General features: G+C 41.3%; 2 protein-coding genes across 9 annotated transcripts in view; one reads left to right on the top strand and one right to left on the bottom strand.

Moving 5' to 3' along the window:
* The window catches only part of LOC5504285 (zinc finger SWIM domain-containing protein 7), a 20153-nt gene extending 2896 nt beyond the window's left edge, over positions 1-17257 (bottom strand). Inside the window, exons 1-6 of one of the 4 annotated variants that reach the window (XM_048726117.1) lie at positions 17099-17254; positions 16583-16604; positions 15754-15856; positions 13902-13940; positions 3118-3196; positions 2587-2612 (exon numbers count right to left, since the gene is read on the bottom strand). In XM_048726117.1, coding sequence (XP_048582074.1) covers positions 2587-2612; positions 3118-3196; positions 13902-13940; positions 15754-15856; positions 16583-16604; positions 17099-17174 — 345 coding nt within the window. In that variant the 5' untranslated portion in view covers positions 17175-17254. Of the gene's footprint in view, positions 1-2586; positions 2613-3117; positions 3197-13901; positions 13941-15753; positions 15857-16582; positions 16605-17098 lie in introns of all 4 variants that reach the window. The other 3 variants (XM_048726119.1, XM_048726120.1, XM_048726118.1) reach the window with 3 other exon arrangements.
* Positions 4579-12008, top strand: LOC125561767. Of its 5 annotated transcripts, none has more exons than XR_007307483.1 (3): positions 4579-4985; positions 5092-11842; positions 11972-12008. XR_007307483.1 is itself a non-coding variant. In XM_048726108.1 (2 exons), exon 2 carries the CDS (start codon positions 8354-8356, stop codon positions 10232-10234), a length of 1881 nt encoding a protein of 626 aa, XP_048582065.1. In that variant the 5' UTR covers positions 4579-4985; positions 5115-8353; the 3' UTR covers positions 10235-12008. The 5 variants fall into 5 exon arrangements, 2 of the variants coding, with proteins under 2 accessions (XP_048582065.1, XP_048582064.1); XR_007307482.1 differs by having other exon boundaries at positions 11949-12008; XR_007307484.1 differs by lacking the exon at positions 11972-12008 and having other exon boundaries at positions 5092-7923; positions 9419-9553.
* Positions 17258-18249: the final 992 nt, after the last annotated feature.

Raw genomic sequence — 18249 nt, 5'->3', positions numbered from 1 at the left:
ACTTTGCTTAGTCCAATACTTTGCTTAGTCCAATACTTTGCTTAGTTCAACACTTTGCTTAGTTCAATACTTTGCTTAGTCCAATACTTTGCTTAGTTCAATACTTTGCTCAGTCCAATACTTAGCTTAGTTCAAGACTTTGTTTAGTCCAATACTTTGTTTAGTTCAATACTTTGTTTAGAATTCAATACTTTGTTCAGTTCAATACTTTGTTTAGAATTCAATACTTTGTTTAGTCCAATACTTTGTTTAGTCCAATACTTTTTTAGTTCAATACTTTGCTTAGTCCAATACTTTGTTTAGTCCAATACTTTGCTAAGTCCAATACTTTGCTTAGTTCAATACTTTGCTTAGTTCAATACTTTTTTTAGTTCAATACTTTGCTAAGTCCAATACTTTGTTTAGTTCAATACTTTGTTTAGAATTCAATACTTTGTTTAGTTCAATACTTTGTTTAGAATTCAATACTTTGTTTAGTCCAATACTTTGTTTAGTTCAATACTTTTTTTAGTTCAATACTTTGCTTAGTCCAATACTTTGTTTAGTCCAATCTTTTGCTAAGTCCAATACTTTGTTTAGTTCAATTCTTTGCCTAGATCAATATTTTGCTCAGTCCAATACTTTGTTTAGTTCAATACTTTGCTTAGTTCAAGACTTTGTTTAGTCCAATACTTTGTTTAGTTCATTACTTTGCTTAGTTAATACTTTGTTTAGTTTAATCCTTTGTTTAGTTCAGTACTTTGTTTAGTCCAATACTTTGTTTAGTTCATTACTTTGCTTAGTTAATACTTTGCTTAGTTCAATACTTTGTTTAGTTCAATACTTTGCTTAGTCCAATACTTTGTTTAGTTCAATACTTTGCTTAGTCAAATACTTTGTTTAGTTCAATACTTTGTTTAGAATTCAATACTTTGTTTAGTTCGATACTTTGTTTAGTTCAATACTTTGCCTAGTTCAATATTTTGCTTACTCCAATACTTTGTTTAGTTTAATACTTTGCTCAGTCCAATACTTAGCTTAGTTCAAGACTTTGTTTAGTCCAATACTTTGTTTAGTTCAATACTTTGCTTAGTTCAATACTTTGTTTAGTTCATTACTTTGCTTAGTTAATACTTTGCTTAGTTCAATACTTTGTTTAGTTCAATACTTTGCTTAGTCCAATACTTTGTTTAGTTCAATCCTTTGTTTAGTTCAAAACTTTGTTTAGTTCAGTACTTTGTTTAGTCCAATACTTTGTTTAGTTCAACACTTTGCTTAGTTCAATACTTTGCTTAGTTCAATACTTTGTTTAGTTCAATACTTTGCTTAGTCCAATACTTTGTTTAGTTCAATACTTTGCTTAGTCAAATACTTTGTTTAGTTCAATACTTTGTTTAGAATTCAATACTTTGTTTAGTTCAATACTTTGTTTAGTCCAATACTTTGTTTAGTTCAATACTTTTTTTAGTTCAATACTTTGCTAAGTTCAACACTTTGCTTAGTCCAATACTTTGCTTAGTTCAACACTTTGCTTAGTTCAATACTTTGCTTAGTCCAATACTTTGCTTAGTCCAATACTTTGCTTAGTTCAACACTTTGCTTAGTTCAATACTTTGCTTAGTCCAATACTTAGCTTAGTTCAAGACTTTGTTTAGTCCAATACTTTGTTTAGTTCAATACTTTGCTTAGTCCAATACTTTGTTTAGTTCAATCCTTTGTTTATTTCAGTACTTTGTTTAGTCCAATACTTTGTTTAGTTCATTACTTTGCTTAGTTAATACTTTGCTTAGTTCAATACTTTGTTTAGTTCAATACTTTGTTTAGTCCAATACTTTGTTTAGTCCAATACTTTGTTTAGTTCAATCCTTTGTTTAGTTCAAAACTTTGTTTAGTTCAGTACTTTGTTTAGTCCAATACTTTGTTTAGTTCAACACTTTGCTTAGTTCAATACTTTGCTTAGTTCAATACTTTGTTTAGTTCAATACTTTGCTTAGTCCAATACTTTGTTTAGTTCAATACTTTGCTTAGTCAAATACTTTGTTTAGTTCAATACTTTGTTTAGAATTCAATACTTTGTTTAGTTCAATACTTTGTTTAGAATTCAATACTTTGTTTAGTCCAATACTTTGTTTAGTTCAATACTTTTTTTAGTTCAATACTTTGCTTAGTTCAACACTTTGCTTAGTCCAATACTTTGCTTAGTTCAACACTTTGCTTAGTTCAATACTTTGCTTAGTCCAATACTTTGCTTAGTCCAATACTTTGTTTAGTCCAATACTTTGTTTAGTCCAATATTTTGCTCAGTCCAATACTTTGTTTAGTTCAATACTTTGCTTAGTTCAATACTTTGTTTAGCCGCAGAAAGCCCTAAAAAGAATCTATTTGGGAAGGACTAACCATTTGATATCTCTTTCTTTTTGTGGCTACAGTAGTTGGATTTTTAAATATTATTACATAGGATTTTGCTTGTACTAAGCCAAGGATTTCTGTTTCAATTTTGTAGAGACTTTTTGTAGAGATCTTTTTTAAAAACTTTTTCTGTCCTGTTAGATATCAAACAGTGGGTCCCTAAGAAAAATCCTGTGTAGGTATAAACCTGATACTTGCCAAAATTGAATCCATTTTCACCAACACTAAAAAAACAAAAAAAAAAAAACAAGTGCATTTAACTTTTATGTGAAAGAAATCAAATTCAAAGATTTGGAGCATACTTTTCAATGTAACAAATGTAGACCTAAAATAAATAAAACAGTGCAGTGATGTTATTTTAATTTGCTTCTAGTTACAAAAAATGGAAAAATCCAAAAGTGACATAAGAAAACATGTTCTGTGTGATTCACTCAGTTTTCACAGGGCATACATGCATAAGCAACATAAAAAACTCTTATAATTTAAATTGCAGAATCATCAGAACCTGTTTATCTCAAATAAAATAAGATCAGTATTCAATACAAATGAATACAAATTTATACGAAACAATCAACTTGATTTATTTGCAGTCAATGCATAAAAACTGATCAATTTTGAAGTGAAATTTAAGAATTTGGTGTAATTTCATGCATCTGGATCTCCATACTTTCATGTTCAACCTAACAAAAATAAAAAAAATTTCATGTGATGGACATCACTTATGCTCACCAGTATATGTGTATGATGGACATGTGCAGTAATCAGACGACAGGAGGCATGTGTACATTTGTCCAGCACTGCCGATCACCTATAGCATGTTAAACAACTGTCAAACATCCCATAATCACCTATAGCATGGAAACAACTGTCAAACATCCCATAATCACCTATAGCATGGAAACAACTGTCAAACATCCCATAATCACCTATAGCATGTTAAACAACTGTTAAACCTCCCATAATCACCTATAGCATGGAAACAACTGTCAAACATCCCATAATCACCTATAGCATGGAAACAACTGTCAAACCTCCCATAATCACCTATAGCATGGAAACAACTGTCAAACATCTCATAATCACCTATAGCATGGAAACAACTGTCAAACATCCCATAATCACCTATAGCATGTTAAACAACTGTCAAACATCTCATAATCACCTATAGCATGGAAACAACTGTCAAACATCCCATAATCACCTATAGCATGTTAAACAACTGTTAAACCTCCCATAATCACCTATAGCATGGAAACAACTGTCAAACATCCCATAATCACCTATAGCATGGAAACAACTGTCAAACATCTCATAATCACCTATGGCATGGAAACAACTGTCAAACCTCCCATAATCACCTATAGCATGGAAACAACTGTCAAACCTCCCATAATCACCTATAGCATGGAAACAACTGTCAAACATCCCATAATCACCTATAGCATGGAAACAACTGTCAAACATCCCATAATCACCTATAGCATGGAAACAACTGTCAAACATCCCATAATCACCTATAGCATGGAAACAACTGTCAAACATCCCATAATCACCTATAGCATGGAAACAACTGTCAAACATCTCATAATCACCTATGGCATGGAAACAACTGTCAAACATCCCATAATCACCTATAGTATGGAAACAACTGTCAAACATCTCATAATCACCTATAGCATATGGAAACAACTGTCAAACATCTCATAATAACCTTTAGTATGGAAACAACTGTCAATCATCTCATAATCACCTATAGTATGGAAACAACTGTCAAACATCCCATAATCACCTATAGCATGGAAACAACTGTCAAACATCCTATAATCACCTATAGCATGGAAACAACTGTCAAACATCTCATAATCACCTATAGTATGGAAACAACTGTCAATCATCTCATAATCACCTATAGCATGGAAACAACTGTCAAACATCTCATAATCACCTATAGTATGGAAACAACTGTCAAACATCCCATAATCACCTATAGTATGGAAAAAACTGTCAAACATCTCATAATCACCTATAGTATGGAAACAACTGTCAAACCTCCCATAATCACCTATAGCATGGAAACAACTGTCAAACATCTCATAATCACCTATAGTATGGAAACAACTGTCAATCCTCGCATAATCACCTATAGCATGGAAACAACTGTCAAACCTCCCATAATCACCTATAGCATGGAAACAACTGTCAATGTTATGAACATTGAAAATACAAAAAAGAACGTTGATTTAAATTGAACGGATTAGATAGTTTAGACAGTTGTTTAGTTGAGTTACCACGGCTTCCTCTATTTTGAGCACAGCCGCCCTTTCCTATGATTAGACTGATAAGATTTATTGTAGTTTACGCATTTCCCTTAGAGTAAGAGTTTAGGAATGAGGCACGTCCTACTTTAGGACACGTCCCACCTGCCTATAAATTATAGTACCTATTTAGCAATCTTTAAGAGTTGAGCAGAGAAACCGAAGAGAGAAGAGTTGAGTTGAGAGCCAGAGAAGCAGAGTTAGAGAAGTCAGAGTGGAGTTTGAAGAGTTACAAGCTTACTTGGAGTTGTATTTCTTTAAGCCCCGGAGACGAGATCAGACGTAAGTTGAATTTGTAAATATTGATTTAGCCTTTTTGCGATTTACAGAACTGCCTGTAGTCCTTAGATTTTTATCCTAAATTTGTGAATTGTTAATTACTTCATAGTTATCACCGCATGTGTTCGATAGTTGGACGAGTTGATTGTAATAAACGCTGTTAAATCAAGCTTGGATGACTGTTCTACACTGTGGTTGACACTAAAACGAGCCCACTGCACACTTCCCACAAGTCGCTGCTTTGGAACCGCTTACAGTGATAAGTCTGGTAGAAAACAACGTTGGAAGGTAGGCCCTTTCAAGTTTATACCGAGATGAGCGAGAGAGGAGATCCCGAACGGCACGGCGCTGAGACAGGCCGAATTACACGCCGAACCACAAAAATTACGCAAAAAGCCCTTCAAAACGCGATCGAGCGTAAAAGTATCGAGATTGACAGGTCTAAAAGAAGGCTCCTTAGCGTTATCGAAACATCTAAAAGTCTAAGCCATGATAGTAACTTAGATATAGTTTTGCACGACCTCACAACTGAGGTGCAACAATACGGGATGATTTTGCAACAGCTACTCGAGCTGCACGAACAAAATACTAACGGTGAACGCGGACACGAGGTCCAACTCACCGAGGAAAACGAAATCCTAAAACTAGCCTTCAAAGAAATAGAGAGACTTAAGTATATGGTAAGTGTTAAGCAAAGCGGTAAAGAGTTTGATGCTCAGAGCGTTCGTATCGATCCTCGCGATCGTCCAGTTCTAGAGCAAGTAGCGCCCGCATAAAAGCTTTAGCAGAGGCGAGGGCCGCGCGCGAGGAAGCCGACTATGCACGCATTTTGGCCGAAAAACAAAAGGAACTCGCTATTCTAACTGCAGACAAAAACGCGGCAGTAGCCAAAGCAAAACTCGATGCGATAGAACAAGCGATAAACGAGGAGGAATTTGGGGAAGGGCCCGCAGAAAAAGAGAACGCAGAGAACTTCACGGGACAGTGGGTCCATTCCTCCCCCGCACTCGAAAGCGATACGTCAAATGTACGCAACGCCCTTGGGCCCAAAAACACGCCCGAACCACACACCCTGTCGTTATTCCACCTCCCACGGTCAGATAACTACCAAAAGAATCAACCCCCGCTTTGCCCTATCGAGAGCACGTACAACTCCAAGACCGGATGTTTACCAATCACGGCCATGACAAAGACGTCAATTACCACCCCGTCATATCAACACCTGATAATCCGTACAGAGACATCACGCAAAGCCAACTAATGGATTCGCTAACGACGGTCAATAACCAAATAGTAACGAGCTTAGCCCGTCAACGTTTACCAATTTCTGAGCCGGATATATTTGACGGTGACGCCACGCTATTCCAGCCCTGGAAAAGAGCCTTCAAAGCTATGCTTTCTGATGCGATAGTTTCACCGACCCAAGAGATCAACTATCTAAGAAAATTCACCAGCGGCCCCCCGCAAGCCCTGGTCGATAATTACAGAAAGAGATTGCGTGATCCCGCAACGCTACTTGAGCAACTCTGGGTCGAATTAGAGAAGCGTTTTGGCAGTCCAGCGATGATAAGCAACTCGCTCCTAGAACGGCTGAAAAACGCCGCCCGCTTTAGTGAAAACCAGCCAGAAAAACTGCAACAGTTTGCCGATCTCTGCGCTGACGTCGAGAGCCAAGTCGCACAACTACCAGGCCTTGCCTGCCTTAATTTTGCGAACGCGATGCAGCCGGTAATCGATAAGCTACCAAAATCTATCTGCGCAAAATGGGAGAAAGAGATAGCGAATTTCTCTGACGCTAACGGCGGCGTTTACCCTCCATTTGAGCGTTTCGCGAAAATAATCCAAGGGCAGGCTAACATTAAAAACAACGCCAATGTTTTAGCCAGCAAGGCCACTACTACCGAAGTTACACCCTCCTCTGCGCACGCCCCCAGACCTCGCAGAGAGCAGAGAACGTTCAAAACTAACGCGCAGCCCCAAAGAAAAGGGAGGGAAGGACCCGAAAATAAAAAAGTAAACCGATGTCCCTATCATGAGAGAGACGGGCACACCCTAGCCGAATGCAAAACGTTCGCAGCTAAAACCGTCAGTGAGCGCAAAAAGTGGCTAACTGACGCTACCCTATGCTATCGCTGCCTCGATCCGTCACACTTTGCTCGCGACTGCCGCGCTCCTATACAGTGCGCAACCTGCGGCGACTTACGTCACAACACAGTGCTGCATAGAGACCCACCCCCTCCCAAGGACAACCCCGACCCCGAGAAGCCGGTCCCCGCCAAATGCACTGCACTCTGCGACCCCGTCGGAGGGACATCCTGTAGCAAAATGGTCCTAGTAGACGTCTATAGCATACACAAACCATCTACCGCTCAGCGCATTTACGCCATTATCGACGAACAGAGTAACACCTCACTTATCACCAGCAAGCTCGCCGACGACCTTGGCGCCGATGGCCCTAGAGAAGTCTACTACCTGTCGACATGCAGCAACGAGAGAGGGGAAAAGAGTGGTAGACGAGTGACAGGCATCGAGGCACGATCAGTCAGCGGAGCTGCATTTTCGCTGCCTACACTCGTTGAGTGCGACGTCATCCCAGGGGACAAGCGCGAGATCCCCACACCTGAGATGGCGAGGAGCTTCAAGCACCTTAAACCAATCGCCGACCAGATACCCCCCCCTAGACGATACGGCAGAAGTTCACCTCTTGATAGGTCGCGACGCGCCAGAACTACTGAAAGTGAGAGAGTTCAAAAACGGCCCCAGAGGAGCCCCGTGGGCACAGCGACTAGCCCTTGGATGGACCATCAGCGGCCAGATGTGCCTCGACTTCGCGAACGGTCCCGCACACATTCTGAGCCGCCACACCCATGTGTCCAACCGTGAGCGACAGGAGACCGGGGACGAGAACTACGAGATAGTGCCGTGCCCCAACATGCTCAAAGTCGATATCCCAATTGACAGCGATAACGTTTTCAAGACAACGCGAGACGACAACGAACCAAGTCTATCTCGAGAAGACCGACAGTTCCTAGAGATCATGGAGAAAGGTACACGCAAAAATTCAAGCGGTAATTGGCAGATGCCCCTACCCTTCCGCGTCCCAAACCAGACCATGCCGAACAACCGTGCACAAGCGATGCACCGATTAAAAGGACTCTTCAAGACATTCGAGAGAAAACCAGAGATGAAACGAGAGTACCTTGAGTTCATGGGAAAAATCCTCGAAAAAGGACACGCCTCCCCCGTCCCCCGCGACGAGCCCCCGCCAAAACCAGGCCATTCCTGGTACCTAGCGCACTTCGCAACCTATCATAACACTAAACACACCATAAGAGTAGTTTTTGATAGCAGTTCTACCTGGTCCCGACTTAATGAATAACCTCATAGGCGTATTGATGCGTTTTCGAAAAGAAAACACCGGTGTCATGTGCGACGTAGAACAAATGTTTCACTCCTTTCATGTCGAACCCTCTCACAGAGATTTCCTCCGCTTCCTGTGGTTTGAAGAGAACAACCCAGAGAAACCAGTCACAGAGTACCGCATGAACGTTCATCTCTTCGGAAACGGCCCCAGCCCAGCAATAGCCACATACGGCTTCCGTAGAACTGCGTCCGATGGCGAGGAGGAGTATGGCGAGGAGTCAAAGAATTTTATCCGCCGCAACTTCTACGTCGATGACGGACTAGCTTCGCTTCCAACAGCCCAACAAGCGATAGATCTGGTTAAAAAAGCACAAGCCACCCTAGCTACGGCCAACCTCAGACTCCACAAGGTCGTATCCAACTCGGTAGAAGTCATGGAAGCATTCCCCGCTGATGACAGAGCAAAGGACGTGCGTGACCTTGACCTGCGCCAAGACGTCCTTCCCGCCCAAAGATCCCTTGGAGTATACTGGGACCTAGAGACGGACGCGTTCACATTTAAGGTGACAGTTCCAGAAAAGCCTTTCACGAGAAGAGGGGTCTTGTCTATCGTAAACTCCGTATACGACCCTCTAGGTCTAGCGGTACCCGTGATGCTCGAGGGCAGGACAATGCTGCAAAAGCTAGTGCTTATGGGTAAAAGAAGAAGCAAAGACGACTCCCCCCTGGCATGGGATGACCCGCTCCCCACCGCGATGAAAGACCGATGGGCAAGATGGAAAGACTCGCTCCCAGACCTCCAAACTGTGTCGGTACCCCGCTGTCACCACCCAAAAATGTTTGGCACTGTCTCCACGGCAGAACTACATGCGTTCTCAGATGCGAGTCAAGACGCGATCGGGACCGCCGTTTACCTCCGACTCGTGAACGAAGCGAAAAAGGTATCCGTCTCCCTAGTGTATGGCCAAGCAAGAGTCGCACCAGCAAACTCAACCAGCATACCACGCCTAGAGCTATGTGGAGCAGTCCTAGCAGTACAAGCCGTGCAAAAGGTAATGAGAGGGATCGACATCGAGATATCCCAAGTCAAGTACTACACCGACTCGAAGGTGGTACTCGGTTACATAACGAATGAAAGCCGGCGCTTTTATGTCTATGTAGCCAACAGAGTTCAACAGATAAGAAGCTTGTCTAACCCAGAGCAGTGGAGGTACGTGGAGACCGAGCTCAACCCCGCCGACCTAGCGACGCGAGGAGTACCCCCTAACAAACTAGGAGAAACCAGCTGGCTTAGTGGTCCCACATTCCTCAAAAATATAGAAACCGCTGACACCCCGAGTGAAGCATACTTACTCGACGCAAGCGACCCCGAGGTGCGCAAAGAAGTGATTTGCGCCAAAGTCAGCACAGATGAAGACACAAAGAAGCCGGGCCTTGGCGCACACCGATTCTTGAGATTCTCGACTCTGAAGTCCCTACAGCGCGGGATCGCCACCCTAATCGTGAAGGTTAAGAACTTCAAGAACAAAAGGGACACCAGAACCACTAGAGCCAACACGTTGAGCCATCGTCCCAGGGTACAAGGCAAGCAACAGAAGCGCAGAGCTCCTACAGTAGAGGAATTAGATCAGGCCTTGCGAGTCATTATACGTACAACACAGAGAGAAGCATTCAGCGCTGAACTGAAAGGCGCAAATACAGACCCCGAAAACCCAAGAGAAACAAAGAAACACGCGAAGAAAGCCCTCAGAGGATCACCGCTATACCGCCTCGACCCATTCCTTGACAGTGACGGAATTCTGCGCGTCGGCGGCCGGCTTAGAAGAGCTGAGATGAACTACGAACAGAAACACCCCGTCCTTCTACCCAGAAAGCACCATGTCTCATAGCTAGTCGCCCTCCACCATCACGTCAAAGTGCACCACCAAGGCCGACTAATCACAAGCGGCGCCACACGCCAAGCCGGGTTCTGGCTGATTGGAGGCCACGCCACCGTCACAAAAGCCATCAAAGACTGCGTGACCTGCAAGAAGCTGAGGGGACGCCCACTAGAGCAACGAATGGCAGACCTGCCTCCCGACAGGACTGAAGTCTGCAGCCCGTTTACGAACGTCGGCTTCGACGTATTTGGGCCTTGGTCGGTGAAGTCACGAAAGACAAGAGGAGCCATAGCTAACGCGAAGCGCTGGGGACTAGTATTCACGTGCCTCAGCAGTAGAGCGATCCACATAGAGGTACTCGAGTCCATGGATACTAGCGCCTTTATGTGCGCGCTTAGGAGGTTTTTCGCGCTGCGCAGCCCTGCTAAACTGCTTAGGTGTGATTGCGGCACTAATTTTGTAGGAGCTAAGACCGAACTCGATAGCGCAATGAAGGAGCTTAATAAGGAGGATGCAGAAAGATTCGTCAGAGAGCAAGGATGCGAGTGGATCTTCAACCCCCCACACGCGTCGCATTTCGGAGGTGTGTGGGAGAGACAGATCCGCACAATACGACGAGTCCTTGACGGCATGTTCGCAGAGCTAGGAGACCACCAACTGACGCATGATTTGCTAGTAACGCTAATGGCAGAGGTCGCTGCGATCGTGAACGCCAGGCCAATATCAGCTGTACCGATGGACGCTGACCAGCCGCAGCCCCTCTCACCTGCGATGCTTCTAAGCATGAAAGAGCGCCCTACTGGACCCCCTCCAGGCCGTTTCTTGCCCACAGACATCTACGCACGTCGCCGCTGGAGACGCGTCCAGTACCTGGCGGAGCAGTTCTGGTCGAGATGGAGAAGGGAGTACCTCCAGAATCTCCAGCCCCGCCAGAAGTGGAACGGAGCAACGGAGAGTCTGCGCGCAGGCGATATCATACTACTAAGGGACGAGACGGAGCACCGCAACGACTGGCCACTAGGACGAGTAACAGAGGCGGTGAAGAGCGAGGACGGTAGAGTTAGGAAGGCGAAGGTAGAGGTAGTTAGAGACGGAGTCAAGAGGACCTACTTGCGCCCCATCAAGGAACTCATCGTACTTATCCGCGCAGATGACGACAAAGAGAGCCAAGAGTAGGGTAGAAAAGATTAGAATAGCAAGGATTGAAATCCTTGGGCGAGGAGTGTTATGAACATTGAAAATACAAAAAAGAACGTTGATTTAAATTGAACGGATTAGATAGTTTAGACAGTTGTTTAGTTGAGTTACCACGGCTTCCTCTATTTTGAGCACAGCCGCCCTTTCCTATGATTAGACTGATAAGATTTATTGTAGTTTACGCATTTCCCTTTGAGTAAGAGTTTAGGAATGAGGCACGTCCTACTTTAGGACACGTCCCACCTGCCTATAAATTATAGTACCTATTTAGCATTCTTTAAGAGTTGAGCAGAGAAACCGAAGAGAGAAGAGTTGAGTTGAGAGCCAGAGAAGCAGAGTTAGAGAAGTCAGAGTGGAGTTTGAAGAGTTACAAGCTTACTTGGAGTTGTATTTCTTTAAGCCCCGGAGACGAGATCAGACGTAAGTTGAATTTGTAAATATTGATTTAGCCTTTTTGCGATTTACAGAACTGCCTGTAGTCCTTAGGTTTTTATCCTAAATTTGTGAATTGTTAATTACTTCATAGTTATCACCGCATGTGTTCGATAGTTGGACGAGTTGATTGTAATAAACGCTGTTAAATCAAGCTTGGATGACTGTTCTACACTGTGGTTGACACTAAAACGAGCCCACTGCACACTTCCCACAAGTCGCTGCTTTGGAACCGCTTACAGTCAAACATCCCATAATCACCTATAGCATATGGAAACAACTGTCAAACATCCCATAATCACCTATAGCATATGGAAACAACTGTCAAACATCCCATAATCACCTATAGCATGGAAACAACTGTCAAACATCTCATAATCACCTATGGCATGGAAACAACTGTCAAACATCCCATAATCACCTATAGTATGGAAACAACTGTCAAACATCCCATAATCACCTATAGCATGGAAACAACTGTCAAACATCTCATAATCACCTATAGCATGGAAACAACTGTCAAACATCTCATAATCACCTATAGCATATGGAAACAACTGTCAAACATCACATAATCACCTATAGCATGGAAACAACTGTCAAACATCCCATAATCACCTATAGTATGGAAACAACTGTCAAACATCTCATAATCACCTATAGTATGGAAACAACTGTCAATCCTCACATAATCACCTATAGTATGGAAACAACTGTCAAACATCTCATATAGCATATGGAAACAACTGTCAAACATCTCATAATCACCTATAGCATGGAAACAACTGTCAAACATCTCATAATCACCTATAGCATGGAAACAACTGTCAAACCTCCCATAATCACCTATAGCATGGAAACAACTGTCAAACATCTCATAATCACCTATAGTATGGAAACAACTGTCAATCCTCGCATAATCACCTATAGTATGGAAACAACTGTCAAACATCTCATAATCACCTATAGTATGGAAACAACTGTCAAACATCACATAATCACCTATAGCATATGGAAACAACTGTCAAACATCCCATAATCTACCTTTACCGATTGGAAGAGGAAATTTTCTATATCACTCAACAGATTGACCTCCCGAACTGGCCTGTATTAGCTGTGATAAGTACCACCAATGGCGACTACTCTTTAGCCAAATAATAGCTCAGGTTCTTTAACAATAGTGACTACTCTTTAGCCAAATAATAGCTCAGGTTCTATGACAATGGCAAGTACTCTTTAGTCGAATAATAGCTCAGGTTCTTGGACAATAGCAAGTACTCTTTAGCCAAATAATAGCTCAGGTTCTTCTACAATATTAAATATCTTTAGCCAAATAATAGCTCAGGTTCTTCAACAATAGTGAATATCTTTAGCCAAATAGCTCAGGTTCTCCAACATGGAAACAACTGTCAAACATCCCATAATCACCTATAGCATGGAAACAACTGTCAAACATCCCATAATCACCTATAGCATGGAAACAACTGTCAAACATCCCATAATCACCTATAGCATGGAAACAACTGTCAAACATCTCATAATCACCTTTAGTATGGAAACAACTGCCAACATCTCATAATCACCTATAGTATGGAAACAACTGTCAATCCTCGCATAATCACCTATAGCATAGAAACAACTGTCAAACCTCCCATAATCACCTATAGCATGGAAACAACTGTCAAACCTCCCATAATCACCTATAGCATGGAAACAACTGTCAAACATCCCATAATCACCTATAGCATATGGAAACAACTGTCAAACATCTCATAATCACCTATAGCATGGAAACAACTGTCAAACATCCCATAATCACCTATAGCATGGAAACAACTGTCAAACATCCCATAATCACCTATAGCATGGAAACAACTGTCAAACATCCCATAATCACCTATAGTATGGAAACAACTGTCAATCCTCACATAATCACCTATAGTATGGAAACAACTGTCAAACATCTCATATAGCATATGGAAACAACTGTCAAACATCCCATAATCACCTATAGCATGGAAACAACTGTCAAACATCTCATAATCACCTTTAGTATGGAAACAACTGTCAAACATCTCATAATCACCTATAGTATGGAAACAACTGTCAAACATCTCATAATCACCTATAGTATGGAAACAACTGTCAAACATCCCATAATCACCTATAGCATGGAAACAACTGTCAAACATCCCATAATCACCTATAGCATGGAAACAACTGTCAAACATCTCATAATCACCTATGGCATGAAAACAACTGTCAAACATCCCATAATCACCTATAGTATGGAAACAATTGTCAAACATCTCATAATCACCTATAGCATATGGAAACAACTGTCAAACATCTCATAATCACCTATAGCATATGGAAACAACTGTCAAACATCCCATAATCTACCTTTACCGATTGGAAGAGGAAATTTTCTATATCACTCAACAGATTGACCTCCCGAACTGGCCTGTATTAGCTGTGATAAGTACCACCAATGGCGACTACTCTTTAGCCAAATAATAGCTCAGGTTCTTTAACAATAGTGACTACTCTTTAGCCAAATAATAGTTCAGGTTCTATGACAATGGCAAGTACTCTTTAGTCGAATAATAGCTCAGGTTCTTGGACAATAGCAAGTACTCTTTAGCCAAATAATAGCTCAGGTTCCTCTACAATATTGAATATCTTTAGCCAAATAATAACTCAGGTTCTCCAACAATAGCGAATATCTTTAGCCAAATAATAGCTCAAGTTCTTTGACAATAGCGAATATCTCTAGCCAAAAAATAGCTCAGCTTTTTGACAATAGCGATTACTCTTTAGCCAAATAATAGCTCGAAAGGTTCTTTAACAAAAGCGACTACTTAGCCAAACAAAATGCTCAAAATACCACACAAGAGAAGAGATCAGCTAACACAATTTATTTTGATCCTTCAGGTCCTTTTCCATGGTCATTTCCATTTCTATCTCCCAAATGTTAGACATTTTTTAACCCCAAAGCCAAACAAATTACCATTCCGGGTAAAAAAGCATATCCAGGATAGAAGGGTAAACAGTTTTGGAAAAAATTTGGTTTCAGGAAATTCAGCATTTAGGAGAGGTGTTGTGATTCGTTAGAAAGTTAATTTCTTATGCGGAAAAAAGCCAAATAAGGAAAAATTGCCATGAATCCACAGCTATATCTTTTTGGTCTGTCTTTTTTTCATGTGAGTGTAAGCAAAAATAGCCAGGGATCAATGGGTTAAATTTTGATGTATAAGTTCTACTATAACCTTCCTTCAATAGGAAGACAAACCTGTTTTGCTTTGACTGTTTGAATATGTGCTACAGTAAGTGGCCAAAATTTGATAGATTACTGGCATGTCAGGGGCAGATCCAGGATTTCATAATGGGGGTGGATAATGGCTGGATGGACAGCCTATAACTGATCCAGTAGTTTTTGGTAGGTCGCTACATAGATGTTACAATACTTCACGCTGAATTGTTTTTCTCACGTCAGCAAAGTCAAGCAGGCAAAGGAAAATGAACAGTACCTTCCGTCCCTCTCAGTCATTTATTTTCTGCAAACAAAGTGACTGAAAAAGTGGGGTGGATACCCACCCAATCCATTCCCCCTGTATCAACCCCTGCATGTGATAAGCAAGAGGGACTATCATCAGGTATAAGATATCCATATGAGATATCTATTATAATAGCCATTGATCCCTGGCTATTTTTGCTTACACTCACAAGAAATAAAGACAAACCAAAAAGATATATAGCTGTGGATTCATGGGGATTTTTCCTTATTTGGCTTTTTTTTATATGAGATATCTATTATAATACGTAAGAATGTAAGATAGTAAGATTGCCCATCTTACTTTTCACATGGCAGTAATACTGTACATGTAGATATGTTGTACCTGATAGATTGTCCTCCCACTTGGAGAGACAAGCTTGGTAATACTTCGTCTATCCACAAGGTCTAGACCATGTAGGACAGGCTCGTGAAATACAAAGTAAAGTCTAGAACATAAAGAAGTGCTATTTACAAAAAAAGAAAACAATTCACAGTGATTTCCTTAAGAACAAAAGGAAAATGTAAACGGTAAACATGAAATGCGTGGAATGTGTTACAGGGTCGCCCATGGGACTGAAAACGAGCGTAATAACAAAATAAAAGTGGAATTCAGCCATTGTTACTTCCTTTCTCACATCATATTACATCACTTCCTTTTTCACAGGATCTTGACACTCAAATTCATTCGTCACTGTCACAGCTTTAGATCAACCAAACAAACCAAAACGACATCAAAGTGGATTGCCTTCTTAGCTACTGTCACCGGGAAGATACCAATAAACACAAACAAACTTCAGATTGTTTTTAAGCTTTGCATTGTTGTTGATTTAGTGCATATGCACATCCGTAGTGTACATATGTGTGTGTATCTCTTATCTGCTCTTGATGCTAGTTAATCTAGACGAAGGGGGATTACTGTAAAACAGTGTACATGTGTGTGTATCTCTTATCCGTTCTTGATGCTAGTTAATCTAGAGGAAGGGGGATTACTGTAAAACAGTGTACATGTGTGTGTATCTCTTATCTGTTCTTGATGCTAGTTAATCTAGAGGAAGGGGGATTACTGTAAAACAGTGTACATGTGTGTGTATCTCTTATCTGTTCTTGATGCTAGTTAATCTAGAGGAAGGGGGCTTCCTGTAAAGCAGTGTTATGTATGACATTCCACTTACGCTGACATAAGTTCATCGGTTACTGCAGAAAGAAGAAAAAGTTTGATTGAGTTTTCCAAGGCACATTTTCTGTTTCACTTGTGATTTGGGTTTGTGATAAAAATATGGGACTACAGGGCTTTGTCAGGGGGTGGGGTACTGGGGGCACATGCCCCTATATAAGGAAATGTTAAATAGGGGTGTGGCTGTGCCAACCACATTATTTCCTTAATGTTTTTGTATAGAGTGCCCAATATATTGAGGCCTGTTATAATTCTGGAGTAGAACACACATTTAGCCAAAGACAGCTTTCTTATAGTTGGCCTCAAAGCTGAGACACCATGTCATGTGGTAAAAATTGATTAAATAAGGCATGGTAACAGATCCTGGGGAGATTGTTTCTTTGGTGAAACTGCAATATGTAGTCCATTATAGAGTGAATCTCGAATATATCAAATGTCTACTGTAAGTTATAACTTAAGTTAAATTATTGTTGCTTCGTTTTCGCGTTTTGTCGATATCCTCACATCCACTTACACATTTCGTGATGCAGTTTGCAAAGACGAACCTCTTTAAAAAGCTGTTCAGCTATCCTTGGGAGTCGTAAAGACATTATTCTTCACAATCGCTCTAGAGTTTTGTTTTTATTATCTCGCTCCAAATTTCCCCCGCACTAAAATACCCATAATGCATCAAATTCCACAGGAGGCCCGAAAGCGCTTTTCACTAGGGACCTTAGGACCTGCGGTATAAAAGGACCTAAGAGCTATGCACAGCGTCTAACATAAACACAAATATAGATTAAGGCATTGCCTTAAAGCGGAGCTCCAAACGACCAAACCTTTGCTTTATTTTTGCTTAATAATTAAAATAAATAAATAAATATTATTATTATATTATTATCGCATTGGCTCTATGCCCGACAGTCGGGACAGGTCTTGGGTGCACTAAATTGCAAGAGAATCACGCTAGTTGATCGCACCACAGGCGAACCAGGTAAAGAATCAGCCCCACGTGATCCTTCGGGAAAATAAAACATTACTATTTTAGCCTTGTGTGTTGATTTTAAGGGGAATTATGGCGCCGAAAGGGGTTCAGTCCCTCGAGATAAAATTTCGGGAAATTTTGCTCTCGAGGAACTATTATCCTGGTTCGCCATTGCTCGCTTGCTAAACCTCACATACGACTCCAAATTTCATCTCACTGAATTTAAACGATAATCATTGAAAATAAAACCAAGGCAAATAAGAAAAAAAAAAACATTGTTCGTAACATAAACTTTAATTTAGCTTTCGGATGGGCAGTAAAACAGAGAGAATTTATCAACAGCACTTTTCCCCCCGAGATCGATCCGGGCTATCCGTTTCGGAAGGCTAGAGAAGGCGTGACGTTCCTAGGACCCGCGGTATAAAAGGCACGAACCTGGTCCAAGTCGTCATTTCCGCTAGACCACGTCAAGTACAGAGCTCCGTGAATATCGAAAAAGCAGAGCCGCAGATAATTATTTATCATTTCGAAGTTGAAATAATGTTCTTTATTTTATTCGGGGTCCGTGCACATCAAATCGCGCGCTCTGGTTGGCTCTCGTGAGGTCCATTATCCCACGATCCGGACCCCGCGATACCGGACCGCTCACCTCCAAAGCTCAAAATAGTGAGTTGCTTTGTAAAATGACCATCGAAAACTGG

Source organism: Nematostella vectensis, chromosome 4 (genome assembly GCF_932526225.1).
Source record: "Nematostella vectensis chromosome 4, jaNemVect1.1, whole genome shotgun sequence".
Lineage (NCBI taxonomy): Eukaryota > Metazoa > Cnidaria > Anthozoa > Actiniaria > Edwardsiidae > Nematostella > Nematostella vectensis.
This window is presented reverse-complemented; position numbering and strand designations above follow the sequence as displayed.